This window comes from Sinohyriopsis cumingii, chromosome 12 (assembly GCF_028554795.1).
Source record: "Sinohyriopsis cumingii isolate HCF-2022 chromosome 12, ASM2855479v2, whole genome shotgun sequence".
Classification (NCBI taxonomy): Eukaryota; Metazoa; Mollusca; class Bivalvia; order Unionida; family Unionidae; genus Sinohyriopsis; species Sinohyriopsis cumingii.
Genome location: NC_142972.1, coordinates 24910650 through 24925966, shown reverse-complemented (window position 1 = coordinate 24925966; position 15317 = coordinate 24910650). Strand labels below are relative to the sequence as shown.

General features: G+C 33.6%; 1 protein-coding gene across 1 annotated transcript in view; it reads left to right on the top strand.

Annotated features, from left to right (window-relative positions):
* The window catches only part of LOC149786115 (potassium voltage-gated channel subfamily KQT member 1-like), a 236495-nt gene extending 223118 nt beyond the window's left edge, over positions 1-13377 (top strand). The window contains exon 16 of the mRNA XM_089976440.1: positions 856-13377. Coding sequence (XP_089832566.1) covers positions 856-951 — 96 coding nt within the window. The 3' untranslated portion in view covers positions 952-13377. The remainder of the gene's footprint in view (positions 1-855) is intronic.
* Positions 13378-15317: the final 1940 nt, after the last annotated feature.

Genomic DNA, 15317 nt, shown 5'->3' with positions numbered 1-15317 from the left:
CCTAAGTACATTGGTCTCTCATTGTAACTTTGTCCAGGGGAGTTTACAAGCATATACATGTACAGTGATAAGGGAAAGATCACCTTATAGTGGGGTACTTCATATGGAATTGAAAACTTATGTCTATATGAGAATGGCAGACCAAAGTACATTGGTCTCTTACTATAACACTGTCCATGGGACCTTATTAAACTTCACTGTGATATATAGGAAAGGCTGCCTCATACTGTGGTACATTATACTGAAATGTAGATGGAAATGTAGAACTGAGTCTGTGTAATGAATTCTGTATCATAATCATCTTATATAAAGGACCATGTTATACTAAGCTGCTTAATTGTGTGGAGATCACAATAATTACTTAATTACTAAGTTGCTTAACTGCATGGGGATCACAATAATTACTTAATAAGTTGCTTAATTGGATGGGGATCACTATAATTACTTAATTACTAAGCTGCTTAATTGTATGGGGATCACTGTAATTACTTAATTACTAAGCTGCTTAACTGGATGCGGATCACTGTAATTACTTAATTACTAAGTTGCTTGATTGCATGGGGATCACTATATCACTTTTTGCAATAGCAGTTGAGGCAACAATGTTAATGTCCTGTAATGAAGTTTTTCAAAATCTGCTGTTTTCTACATCAGGTGCTATTTATAACTGAATTTTTTCTACAACATTATTGTAATATTCAGACCACACCCTGACATCCCTATACTTCAGGTGTCGCTTGTCACAATACTGTTCACAGGTGGGAAACTGCATTCCACAAATTAACACTTGTTTTATTGTTTTCATTTACTTGTGTAAATTATTTATCTACTAATGCAGATTTTCTTTCTTTACAGATTAATCGGGTGGACAGAAAAATGGACCAGACTTTAACTTTGTTGAATTTGTTGGTAGAAAATTCAGAAGATGTAAGAGTTGACAGAAGAAAGTAGATTTGTACACAAGAAAGAAAATGAATTGATATAAGAGGAAGAACTGCAAAGATAGACAATGGGAATTTCCAGCAAGAGAAGTAATAATGGTCACACTTCTACATTTCTCAAAGAACCATATGGTGTTGCAGAAAGAGGTGGTAACAATGTTTCATTATTGGAATCTCAGATGAATCATTTGATGAATCTAGCAGAACAGTGATATTTCTGAAGTGAAAATTCTACAATATTTTAGGAATAAATTTAAATTTCTGCATATTGATTTATAAAGAGATCAATATTATAAGTTCCATGATGTTTCTGAAGTTGACATTTAGGAACCATCAACAAAGGAGGTTGTTAATGACAAGACAGTAGACATATAACTTCAAAGTCCTGGTCATATTTAAGGTGGCAGTCCCTGACAAGAAGGAGAAATACATTTGTATGTATAATTGTACCTGTTGATAAAGATGTCAGGGTTTATAAAGAAATATTCAGAATGCTGTGTATTGAAGATCTCAGTAAAGAATACGAGGAAATGTCATGTTGTATGGTCACTGATATCTAGACTCCCAAGAGACTACATTCCTAGGAGACTGAGATCTAGATTCTGAAGAGACAAAGATATAGACTCCTAAGAGACTGAGATTTAGACTTCTAAGAGAATAAGATCTATACTTCTAAGAGATTGAGATCTAGTCCCCTATGAGACTGAGATCTAGACTCTTAAGATACCAAGATCTAGATTCATAAGACACTAAGATCTAGATTCCTAAAAGACTGGTATGCATCAATTTATATTTTAATCTCAAAATGGAGGCATTCAAGTTGGAAATTAGGACATAAAATGCCGACAGAAATTGTACATCTAGATTGAGGAGATCACTTGCAAGGTTTGATATCTAGCAGAAGAACACAATTGTGAGGACCCTGGCAGAACTTAAATCCATGATGTCCTGAAAACCCACAATGTCCTGATGCTGAGATTGCTTGCATGGTCTAGAGGCTGATTTAAAGGACAAAACTGATCCTCACTAAGTGAACTGCTTTTAGTGTACATGTACAACAGAAGATATGTATCTACACCAAAAAATGTGTATCTACACAAGAAAATGTTTATCTACACCAGAAAATGTTTATCTACACCAGAAAATGTATATCTACACCAGAAAATGTTTATCTACACCAGAAAATGTTGATTTACACCAGAAAATGTATATCTACACCAGAAAATGTACATCTACACCAGAAAATGTTTATCTACACCAGAAAATGTATATCTACACCAGAAAATGTATATCTACACCAGAAAATGTTGATCTACACCAGAAAATGTATATCTACATCAGAAAATGTATATCTACACCAGAAAATGTTTGTCTCCACCAAAAAATGTTGATCTACACCAGAAAATATATATCTACACCAGAAAATGTTGATCTACAGCAAAATTTGTAAATCTTCACCTCAAGATGTATATCTACACCAGAAAATGTATTTCTACACCAAAATATGTTTATCTACACCAGAAAATGTAGATCTACACCAGAAAATGTTTATCTACACCAGAAAGTGTATATCTACACCAAAAAATGTTTATCTACACCAGAAAATGTTGATCTACACCAGAAAATGTTGATATACAGCAAAATATGTAAATCTTCACCTCAAGATGTATATCTACACCAGAAAATGTTTACACCAAAAAATGTTTATCTACAATTGAAAATGTTGATCTACACCAGAAAATGTATGCAGCAAAATATGTAAATCTTCACCTCAAGATGTATATCTATCTACACCAGAAAATGTTTACACCAAAAAATGTTTATCTACACCAGAAAATGTTGATCTACACCAGAAAATGTATATCTACACCAAACAATGTATATCTACACCAGAAAATGTTGATCTACACCAGAAAATGTTGATCTACACCAAGAGATGTAAATCTTTACCTGAAGATGTATATCTACACCAAAATACGTATATCTACACCAGAGCATGTACATCTACACCAGAGCATGTACATCTACACCAGATGTAATTCTACACCAGAAAATCTTGATCTACACCTGAAATGTATATCTTCACCAAAATATGTATATCTATACCAGAAAATGTACATCTACACCAAACATGTATATCTACACCAGAAAATGTACATCTACAGTAGAAGATATATAATTACACCATAATCCTTTTATTCAAGGAGATTAAATAGTATGTATCAAATGATAAAGCAAGGTCAAGGACATGGTCAAAGGAATCCCTGTGTTGATTCATTGGGAAAGACTGACATAATTGTATGGCAGGGTTGAGGGAATCCCTGTGTTGATTAATAGGAAAAGACCTAAATACTTCATATGAGATGTTCAGTATTAAGTCATGTTTTGAATAATATAAAAGGAACAGAGGCAAAATTAAGTTATGTTTCCTTTATTTTAACTTGTTGTTATTCAAAATAGTATTATCAAACCTGATAGCTGCTCTAAAGTTTCATCTTTGTATAATTTTGTTTATTTGTAATAAAAGCTTAGTGATGAATGGTTTAAACTAAAAACAGTAAAGAGGCACATTTGAAGTATGCTGGCTTAATTTGAACAATAAAAAAGATACTGTTTCTGACCATGGAGAAATAAATGTTATATTGGCATATGTGTATTCTCATCCTGATGTAAACATTGTTGACTGAGATCAACTACCACATAGTGTGTTTGCTGATTGGTCTACACTGTTAACTTGATTTCATATGTATAACAAATTGCATAGATTCTAAAATGTTTGCAGTTTATGTGCTGACTGATCTGGGTCTAGGAAGTTTGCATGCATAGTGTGTGTGTGTGTACAGTTACACAGTTAAAGCTGTTACAGATGCATTGAACAATATTGAAGTATTATGTTTTATAATGTAGCCATTATTTGACTTGTATCCCATTATCACCACATTTTAATAATATCATCACAATTATTTAATCATGTGCATCACCATGTGCCATGCCCAAGGTTATGGCTGACAGAAAATTCCATTGTTGATTGACACTGACCATGGCCTATAGATGGTTACAGCTTACAGAAAATTCCATTGTTGATTGACACTGACTAATTGCCTATAGATGGTTATAGCTTACAGAAAATTCCATTGTTGATTGACACTAATTGCCTATAGACAGTTACAGCTTACAAAAAATTCCATTGTTGATTTACACTAATTGTCTATAGACGGTTACAGCTTACTGAAAAGTCCATTGTTGATTTACACTGACTGACCATTGCCTATAGATGGCTACAGCTTGTAGAAAACTCCATTGATTTACACTGACAAATGCAGCTTACAGAAAATTCCATTGTTGATTGACACTGACCATGGCCTATGGATGGTTACAGCTTACAGAAAACTCCATTGTTGATTAACACTGACCGATGCCTATAGACGGTTACAGTTTTTAGAAAATTCCATTCTTGATTGACACTGACGAATTGCCTATAGACAGTTACAGCTTACAGAAAATTCCATTGTTGATTGACACTGACTAATTGCCTATAGATAGTTACAGTTTACAGAAAATTCCATTGTTGATTGACACTGACTAATTACCTATAGACGGTTACAGCTTCCAGAAAATTCCATAGTTGATTGACTAATTGCCTATAACGGTTACAGCTTACAGAAAATTCCGTTGTTGATTGACACTGACCATGGCCTATAGACGGTTACAGCTTACAGAAAATTCCATTGTTGATTGACACTGAATAATTGCCAATAGACGGTTACAGCTTCCAGAAAATTCCATAGTTGATTGACTAATTGCCTATAACGGTTACAACTTAACAGAAAATTCCATTGTTGATTGACACTGACCATGGCCTATAGACAGTTACAGCTTACAGAAACTTCCATTGTTGATTGACACTGACTAATTGCCTATAGACGGTTACAGCTTCCAGAAAATTCCATAGTTGATTGACTAATTGCCTATAAAGGTTACAGCTTACAGAAAATTCCATTGTTGATTGACACTGACTAATTGCCTATAGATGGTTACAGATTACAGAAAATTCCATTGTTGATTGACTAATTGTCTATAACGGTTACAGCTTACAGAAAATTCTATTGTTGATTGACACTGATCATTGCCTATAGATGGTTACAGCTTACAGAAGATTCCATTCTTGATTGACACTGACCATGGCCTATAGATGGTTACAGCTTACAGAAAATTCCATTGTTGATTGACACTAATTGCCTATAGACAGTTACAGCTTACAGAAATTCCATTGTTGATTGATACTTAGTAATTGTCTGTAGACGGTTACAGCTTACAGAAAATTCCATTGATGATTAACACTGACTAATTGCCTATAGATGGTTACAGCTTACGTAAAATTTCATTGTTGATTGACACTAATTGTCTGTAGACAGTTATAGCATGCAGAAAAATCCATTGTTGATTTACTCTGACCATTGCTTATAGATGGTTACAGCATGCAGAAAATTTCATTGTTGATTTACACTGACCATTGCATGTAGACTGTTGCTATTAATGTTTAACAAACTAATGGTGAGGACATGGTCAATTACAGTAAACATGCTACTCTGTATCACAGGAATAGAACATAGATATATGTTGGCTATGATGGGTGGGATATCAGGTCTATACAGTATCACACATCTGTATGAATTGCCCATAACATCTTTGTGCCAAATCCAGCAATGATGTGTCACACGTGCAGTATATGATAACATCACTACTGTTTCATATGTACGTGTCCTTTTATGAAAAATGATAATCATGTATCATAGGTAGTATTTTCTACATTCTTTAACAAATCTGAGCATGCCATTAAGCTTTGAAATATTACTGTCTAATGGATGCACATAAAACTAAGAAAGTCCTGGATATAATAAAAATTAAGGTATGCACTGGATATCATGAAAACTAGGGTATGCACTGGATGTAATGAAAACCAGATGTAATGAAAACCAGGGAATGTACTAGATGTAATGAAAACTAGAATATTTACTTTATGTAACAAAAACTAGGGTATGCACTGGATGTAACAAAAACTAGGGTATGCACTGGATGTAATGAATATAAGATGTAATGAAAACCAGGGAATGTACTAGATGTAATGAAAACTAGAGTATGCACTGGATGTAACAAAAACTAGAGTATGCACTGAATGTAATGAAAGCCAGATGTCATGAAAACCAAGGAATGTACTATATGTAATGAAAACTAGGGTATTCACTGGATGTAACAAAAGCTAGGGTATGCACTGGATGTAATGAAAACCAGATTAATGAAAACCAGGGAATGTACTATATGTAATGAAAACTAGAGTATGCACTGGATGTAACAAAAACTAGGGTATGCACTGGATGTAACAAAAACTAGGGTATGCACTGGATGTAATGAAAACAAGATTAATGAAAACCAGGGAATGTACTATTTGTAATGAAAACTAGGGTATGCACTGGATGTAACAAAAACTAGGGTATTCACTGGATGTAACAAAAACTAGGGTATGCACTGGATGTAATGAAAACCAGATGACATGAAAACCAGGGAATGTACTAGATATAGTGAAAACTAGGGTATTCACTGGATGTAACAAAAACTAGGGTATGCACTGGATGTAATGAAAACCAGATGTCATGAAAACCAGGGAATGTACTAGATGTAGTGAAAACTAGCGTATTCACTGGATGTAACAAAAACTAGGGTATGCACTGGATGTAATGAAAACCAGATTAATGAAAACCATGGAATGTACTAGATGTAATGAAAACTAGGGTATGTACTAGATGTCACAAAAACTAGGATATGCACTGGATGCAATGAAAACCAGACGTCATGAAAACCAGGGAATATACTAGATGTAATGAAAACTATGGTATGCACTGGATGTAATGAGAACCAGATGTAATGAAAACCAGGAAATGTACTAGATGTATTGAAAACTAGGGTATGCACTGGATGTAATAAAAATATGGGTATGCACTGGATGTAATAAAAATATGGGTATGCACTGGATGTATTGAAAATGCAGGTACAGTGTATGCACCAGATTTAATGTAAGCTAGGTATGCACTGAATGTAATGAAAACTAGGGTATACACTGAGTGTGTTGAAAACTAGCGTATGCACTGAATTATTGAAAACTAAGGTGTGCATTGAATGTAATTGAAACTATGGTATGCACTAGATGTATTGAAAACTAAGGTGTACACCAGATGTATTGAAAATTAGGGTATGCACTTTCTGTAATGACAACTAGGGTATGCACTGGATGTAGTGAAAATTAGGAAATACACTGCTTGTATTGAAAATTAGGGTATGCAATTGCTGTAATGAAAACTAGGAAAATACACTGGATATAATGAAAACTAGTAAAATACACTGGATGTAATGAAAACTAGGAAATACACTGGATATAATGAAAACTAGGAAAATACACTGGATATAATGAAAACTAGGAAAATACACTGGATATAATGAAAATTAGGAAAATACACTGGATATAATGAAAATTAGGAAATACATTGCATGTAATGAAAATTAGGAAATACACTGCATGTAATCAAAACTTGGTTATGTACTGGATGTAATGAAAACTTGGAAATACACCGAATATAATGAAAACTAGGTAATACACTGAATATAATGAAATCTAGAAAATATATCTAATGTAATGAAAACTAGGAAATATATCAAATGTTATGAAATCTCGGAAATTCATTGGATATTATAAAATCTAGGAAATAAACTGGATATAATGATATGAAGGAAATAACTGGATGTAATGAACTATATCAAACAAACTGGTTTTAATGAAATCTAGAAATTACACAGGAATTTATGAAAATTAGGAATTAAATACACTGGATGTAATGAAATCTAGGAAATACACTAAGGGAGGTAAAGCTGACAGGAGTAGAACTTACATAATAAGCCTACAGGATTACCTCCTTTCATATGCCAGCCACCCCGATGGGTGATTCTTCAGCTAAAATGTTTCACAAAAAATTATCTTATGACACATTAAATCTGTTTGTTTAGAAAATGCAGCATAAATATTGGAAGTAAGTAATCAAACCTGTGTAACATGTTTATTATTTTTTTCTGTTGTCTAATAATACATGGCAAGGGATGATACAAAAGATGTCTAACACTTGTATCAGGGGAGATAAATCTGAATAGCAAAATGGCCATTCTCTTGTTGTCTATCCATCTTTCCATCTGTCAAACTTTACATACATTCTGTTAAATTTTACATTTAGGTCAGTTTTGTGAGTACTTTTTATCTTCAAAAACGATTTTGTTTGCCCATCCAAGTCTTTTCTAAAACTGCAACCATAAAGAGGGTATTCTCCTTCCTTTTGAAAAAAGGGAATACTTTCTGAATGTATGAAAAAATAATGGTTGGGTTTGAAAATAATATTGGATTTTTTGTGTATGTGGCTCATATTTTGTCACAGATTAAAAATTAGACCAAATCATGCATTTGCACATGCTGCAATAGTCCTTCATGCATTATGCATTGTCTGTTCACTGTTGCTGTTTAACAATACTTAAAACTGCATTTGCTCATGATTTCCCAGGAAACATTCTAGCATGAAGGCCTTTCAAATTTATCCCAGTAATGCCAATCCATCATCCAGTATGGTTGCCATTACTACAGCTAGAAAACATTTAAATAATTTCTCAAGAACTGCTCAAGAGAATCTAATAAAATTTCAGAGAATGCATTTTGTCATAAAGATCTTTTTAAAAAATTTAAATGTTACGAATCCATTCCATTGATCATATTGCCACAACTGTTTTTTAACAAAATTATATTTCTTTTCAAAACCCATTAACAGAATTTTACCAAATTTTACAGAAATTATTTAGCACAAATTATTTTCAGATTTATACAAAAAATTCCCAATCCATCACCTGTATATAAGAAATCACATACAGAATTCAACCAAATTTTACAGAAATTATCCTAGTTGGGAAGGCTATTAAATTTTGCAGATGATGCCAAACTACTATCAAATATGGCTACCATGACTAAAATGATCACCGCTCCAGTGGCCTAGTGGTTAGAGCATCCACCTTGGATGCCAGAGGTTGTGGGTTCAATCCGCAACCAAGTCATACCAAAGACTTGCAAAAATGGTACTAACAGCTGCCTTGCTTTGCGTTTAGCATTAAGAGGTTAGTGTTAGGACTGGTCGGCCTGGTGTCAGGATAATGTGAATGGGTGGGACATCGTGCTACATGTCTGCAGCATGATGCCCCAGTGCTAGACATCACTATAAACTGTCCCATTGCAGACATCATAGCAATATGACTGAAAAATTGTTAAAGCTACGTTAAAAATCCAAATCACACACACACACTAAAATGATCAAATATGGCCACCATTACTTAAATGAGAAAACCCTTTAAACAAACATGTTTTCAGAAAGCATTTAACAGAATTTTACCAGATTTGGTAGAAAGCATTTAACAGAATTTTACCAGATTTGGTAGAAAGCATTTAACAGAATTTTACCAGATTTGGTAGAATGCATTTAACAGAATTTTACCAGATTTGGTAGAAAGCATTTAACAGAATTTTACCAGATTTGGTAGAAAGCATTTAACAGAATTTTACCAGATTTGGTAGAAATATGCCAGCGGCATTTAGATTTATTTTGAACTGATGCTCAAATTTGCCATCAAATGAGGTCCTTGCTACTAAAAACAGAGAAACTTTAAAACAACTTTTCTAAACTCACAGCAGAATTCAACCAGATTTGAAAAGGAAGCATTCTTGCATGAAGGGCTTTCAAAAACTTGGACAAATAGTACAAATTTGCCTTAAAAAAATTACCACTGTTGCTTTTACTGAAAATATAAGACCATTAAATGACTTTTATTTCAAAAAACACTTAACAGAATTTTGACAAAATTTCATTAAAAACATCTAGTATAAAGATCTTGTTTGCTTTAGACGTGTGATATATCAGTATCACTCACAAGAAAATAATTTTGTGGACATGCTCACAACGTAATCAAAGATTGTTACAGCCAGTAGTAATGTTGCAGACATGCTCACAACGTAATCAGAGATTGTTACAGCCAACAGTAATGTTGCAGACATACATTGTACTCGAAGATTTTTACAGCCAATAATAATGTTGCAGACATGCTCACATTGTACTCAAAGATTGTTACACCCAATAGTGATTTTGTAGACATTCTCATATCATACCCAAAGATCGTTACAGCCAAGAGTGAGTTTGTACAAATACATCAGCTTTGTATCCCTTTCATTTCATAAAAAGGTCAGAAGCCTGCATGTTATAATTTTCAGATGTTGAACCTGTCTTTGAAGATGGACATGAATTCTGCACTTTTGCAAAATTTAAAAAATTAAATTCTTGTCCAGTTATTAGCCCTGTCCCCAATTTTCAACAATTTAACAACTTTGGTGCCCGGGCTTGTCATAGGAAAAATGGTGGTCAACAAACTCATTTGTACTCTGTGTAATCCTGATAGTTGTTTGTTTTTGCATGACCTGCTACTAGTAAACAGCCATGTTATTTACATCTACAATATACACTCACTTATAAGTATGGTTTAACTGCAAACTACATAGACTTTGATATACTGCTGCACAATATGCTGGTGGATCAGGGTATGTATTGTTTTCAAACTGCATAGACCCGGATCTGCTGGTGCATTATGCAGTGGCAGATCTGAGTCTATGAAGTTTGCAGATCCAACTTCTAATCAAGTATATATGGCATGTCAGCTGTTGACAACAGACTTTCTCTGGCAAGATAAGTATCTTGTACAGCTTCTGTCAGTGATGTACTTTACAATGAGGTAAAGCCAGTATCTTCTGTATGTACTTGCTTATAAGTCAAATGAAAATGCAAATGAAAAAGATCCTGATCTGCCATAGCATAATGTGCATGCAGATCATGGTGTATCATGTTTACTGATTAGTCCTAACAAAATGCACCGATCCAGATCTGTTATTGCTTTATTTGATGGCAGATCTGGGTCTGTGCAGTTTGCAGTTGAACTCATTTTATACATGAGTAAATATGATATTAAACCATGATACTCAAGGTGTCTCCCTGACATTATCAACACATGCTCAATGATTGACAGGGATCTGACATCCATACAATTGACTGTCCTGATACGAATGTCTATGGTACAAACTGACAAACTGAGACTATGTTCAGCCGTAATTGTGTGATCTCTGCATGCATAGCATGGAAATGTTATACATAAATAGATGGCTTGCAGATTATTAAGGTTAATTAATTAATATGGCCAGTTGCTATAAGTTTGTTGCGTTATTATAGTTTTAGTGCTTTGTTTTTAGCCATTGTTGCATTGGTTATTATTTTCTTTTTGTTGTCACTGGTGATTAATCTGGTAATTGATCACCTTTCCTTATAATCCATTATGAAATTATTAAAATAATGTTCCTTTATCTCCAAGTCCAAAACATTTTTGAAAGAACATTTTGAAACACTCCCTATCAATGTACAGGAATTAATTCAATGTATTATTATTGTTATTAATATTATTAATTATTATTATTATTAAAACCATAATTGTCACAGATGTTACAGTAATCTCAACTTTTCAACTACATGTTTGAGCAGTCAGGCACAAAATGGGTTCAAATGTTTTGCAATTTGTCAATTTTTGGTGACTTTTTGGAAACTTAAAAAAGTTAATTGCATGTTCTAGAGGCTATTTTCAGGGTTATGAAATATATTTATCTACCAGTAATTACCATAATGTAACATTTACATTTAATTACAATGTATTTGTTTTCTGTGCTCATCTGAAGTCTTGTGTCTGAAATACATGGTGTAATGACTAGAGTGTGGAGCTAAACCTTAAGAAAGCACTACTAATGAACTAGGTCATGCAGTACAGGCAGTGCCTGGCTCATATCAAAGAAAATAAAATCAAGGGGATAAAACATCTGGAAAATACATTTTCTTTTCCGTTATAATGAATTTTTTTTTTACTCCGCCTAAACACTGATATCACGTAAACCTGTTGTCATACTTTTTGTTTTAATTATTGCCAAATCTACATTTGAAATGACTGCTATTCTAGATACAGCATTGCACACACAGCATGTACACATTTACCCATCAGATCTTGGCATAAATCTATGGATCCCTATAATGAATACAACAATGCACCCACAGCATGTACATATTTACCCTACAACTGGCATAAATCTATGGATCCCTATAATGAATACAGCAATACACCCACAGCATGTACATATTTACCCTACAACTGGCATAAATCTATGGATCCCTATAATGAATACAGCAATACACCCACAGCATGTACATATTTACCCTACAACTGGCATAAATCTATGGATCCCTATAATGAATACAGCAATACATCCACAGCATGTACATATTTACCCTACAACAGGCATAAATCTATGGATCCCTATCATAAATACAGCAATGCACACATGGCATGTACATATTTACCCTACAACAGGCATAAATCTATGCATCCCTGTAACGAATACAGCAATGCACACACAGCGTGTACACATCTGTCCTACAGATCTTGGCATAAATCTATGTGACAGTTATTACAAAGTCAACATAGACTTTTGAAAGAAGTGGGATTAACCTACATGGGCAGAGGAAACAATTTCATAATTCAAATGTAGATTACAATGAAGAAACAAGTCAAAAATACAGTGGGCCATTACAGATAATAATAGCAGTGACTATGAGACTTTTGATTTTTGATGGTTTTCTTAAACAAATGGAGTTTGATAAACTTTTCTTTAAAAATCATAAGAATCAAATGAACTGTATTTATTACTATTTTTATTATTATTATTATTTTTATTATTATTCAATTCAACATGTATTAGACTCTTCAGGATGAAGAAATTAATATTGTAAGATATTATTAAATTCAGGTACAGATATACTAAGTTGTTCATTTTACTATGTTACAGTTATTGAAATCCATGCACATTTCCAGTTTCTTGAGCAAAGAAATGTATGAAATGGTTAAACTCATTTAAATATTTGGAACTAGATATATATAATTATTGAAATTATTCTTCTACCAGAAATTTACCACTTGTGTGTAATGATGTAATAGAAAATTACAGACTGTCAATATGGTTTGTATTCTTCAGACATTTATTGTAGTAGATTGTTGTTTTTATTATGACAGCAGTCTGCTTGTTGCATATATTCATCATCTTGAATATATTGTCTGTTCTTGTGATATTTGATGAAAACCCATGACTTCATTTTTTTACATTTTATATAACCAGTATCATTGTGTATGTACATTCCTGTCATGATTTACATATTTGAAACTCACTTTTGATGTAAAGCACTTTATTCATTCCAAATAAAACATTGTACGAACAACTTAATTTTCTTACTGGTATGTTTTTTGCTCTTGCTCGCTAAAATTTCATAGACTAGTAATATAAATAGAAAAAATGTTAAAGGAAAGAAATAAGACATTGTTATTCACCTTAAAATAATTTATTGTAATGAAAAGAAACGGATTTAGCAAGTAATTTGGACCATCTATCTGTCTGTCTCACAATATCTGTAAATGTGTCTGCCTGTCTGTCTTTATTATTCTGTTGGTCGCAGGGAATCATTATCGTTTTTGTAATGTTTCAGAATTGTGTCTGTTGCGGTCTGTCAATAGTCTGTTAGCTGACTTTTTTATTGATGCTTCTCCCAAACCATTTTGAAAAGCGTCGTGAAACTTGATACATAATCATGCTAAGATCCAGTTTGTCCTCATTGCAAATTATACTTTTGGGGCATTTTTTCCAAAAAGCTTAAATTGTTCTGTTCTAAAAGAACGCAAAACATTAGGACTGACTAAAATAAATTGCTTTTTAGTTCAGATTCAGATTGTTTTATTTACAATTTGTCAAAACTGATGACTAAGTAAACAAAATTAGATCAAACTGGCCAAATCAAGCAATAGAGGACAAGGGTAGTTATTACACTGCATAGCGTTCGTTAGCTGTGTGCCGCACTAATTAACTGTTTTGTCTTGTGTATCTTATATATCTTGTAATAAATGAAGCAACATATGGAGAAAGTTAAGTTTCGGTAAGAAAAAGAACAGGAACATCTTGAAGACTTTTTAAAGTCCTCTGCAATCTTTGAAAAACAATTCTCTGGGCCTGTACGAGCCTCTGATATCGTTTATGGATTGTACTGGGGTTTTTTATTGTTCCTCTTTGTTTTGTGGGGGGGGTGTTTGTTTTCTGTTATTGGTTTTTTTGGTTTTTGTTTTAGATAGATGCTGATCAAAGGCCAAAGGACTATTTTAAAACCTGAGCGGCAGAGAGGGCGGACAAGCTCTAAATGGGTACCCGTATTTTCGCAAAATACGCCTTCCTGGAGAATCGCAAAAAAACACCCAAAAAAAACCCCGCGATATCCAGCGTAAGACAACTCCGTCAATGACAAATTGGCTTACCCGGTTATCGCCGATAAGTTTTTCTAATCACGATACCCCGAAGGAAAAACGCGATTGTGTCGATGACAATTTGGAGCCGCGCCCTCTCTGCTGCTATCATCCAAAAATTGTATCAAGACCGACTCGGTATCATGCTCGAGGATCATGTAAGTTTATTGTTATAAATCCATGTGGGGTTAACTGAGCCCGACTAAAGAAATTTTTAAAAAGATTATAATCCATGTCACCGCTACTCCAGGTCTAATGAATATTTCGTAACGTGTGAGTATCAACTCCGTTAAACACAGTAAGAATATTACAGTTATCGTTGATCGCTTTAGGAATTTGTGTATACCGCTGGGTTACATAAATTACATCTGTGTTTTTGTGTCTACCTCTGGAAAATATCCTAGCTGGATTTGATTGTTTATCCAACATTACATCATCGTAAACAACTAAATTATTAATAAATCCATCAATGGAATCAACACTCGGCGCTTCATCAATATCAGTCATAAATTCAACAACATCGTCTCCGTTCTCATTTAACGATTTTGCGCTTTCATTAAAATCCTTTATAACATCGTAGCATCGTTGATCATCAACTGAAGGTGCTACCAAATATAACTTATCCCACTTCATCCACTTCATTATTAAATTAAGTAGCAACTGTGTCTTACCACTTCCAGATGGACCTATAATAATCATACGAACAGAATTTGGTAGCGCTGCATGATGCTTAACTGGTTCTCGTTTCCTTGTTGCAGAAAAGTCAGTGATTTCCATATAGAAAATATATAAAATAATATGGATTTATATTGTGTGAAATGCAGGGGGCGTACCCCAACAGGTGATCTAACAACCATTACAACAAAAAATAACATC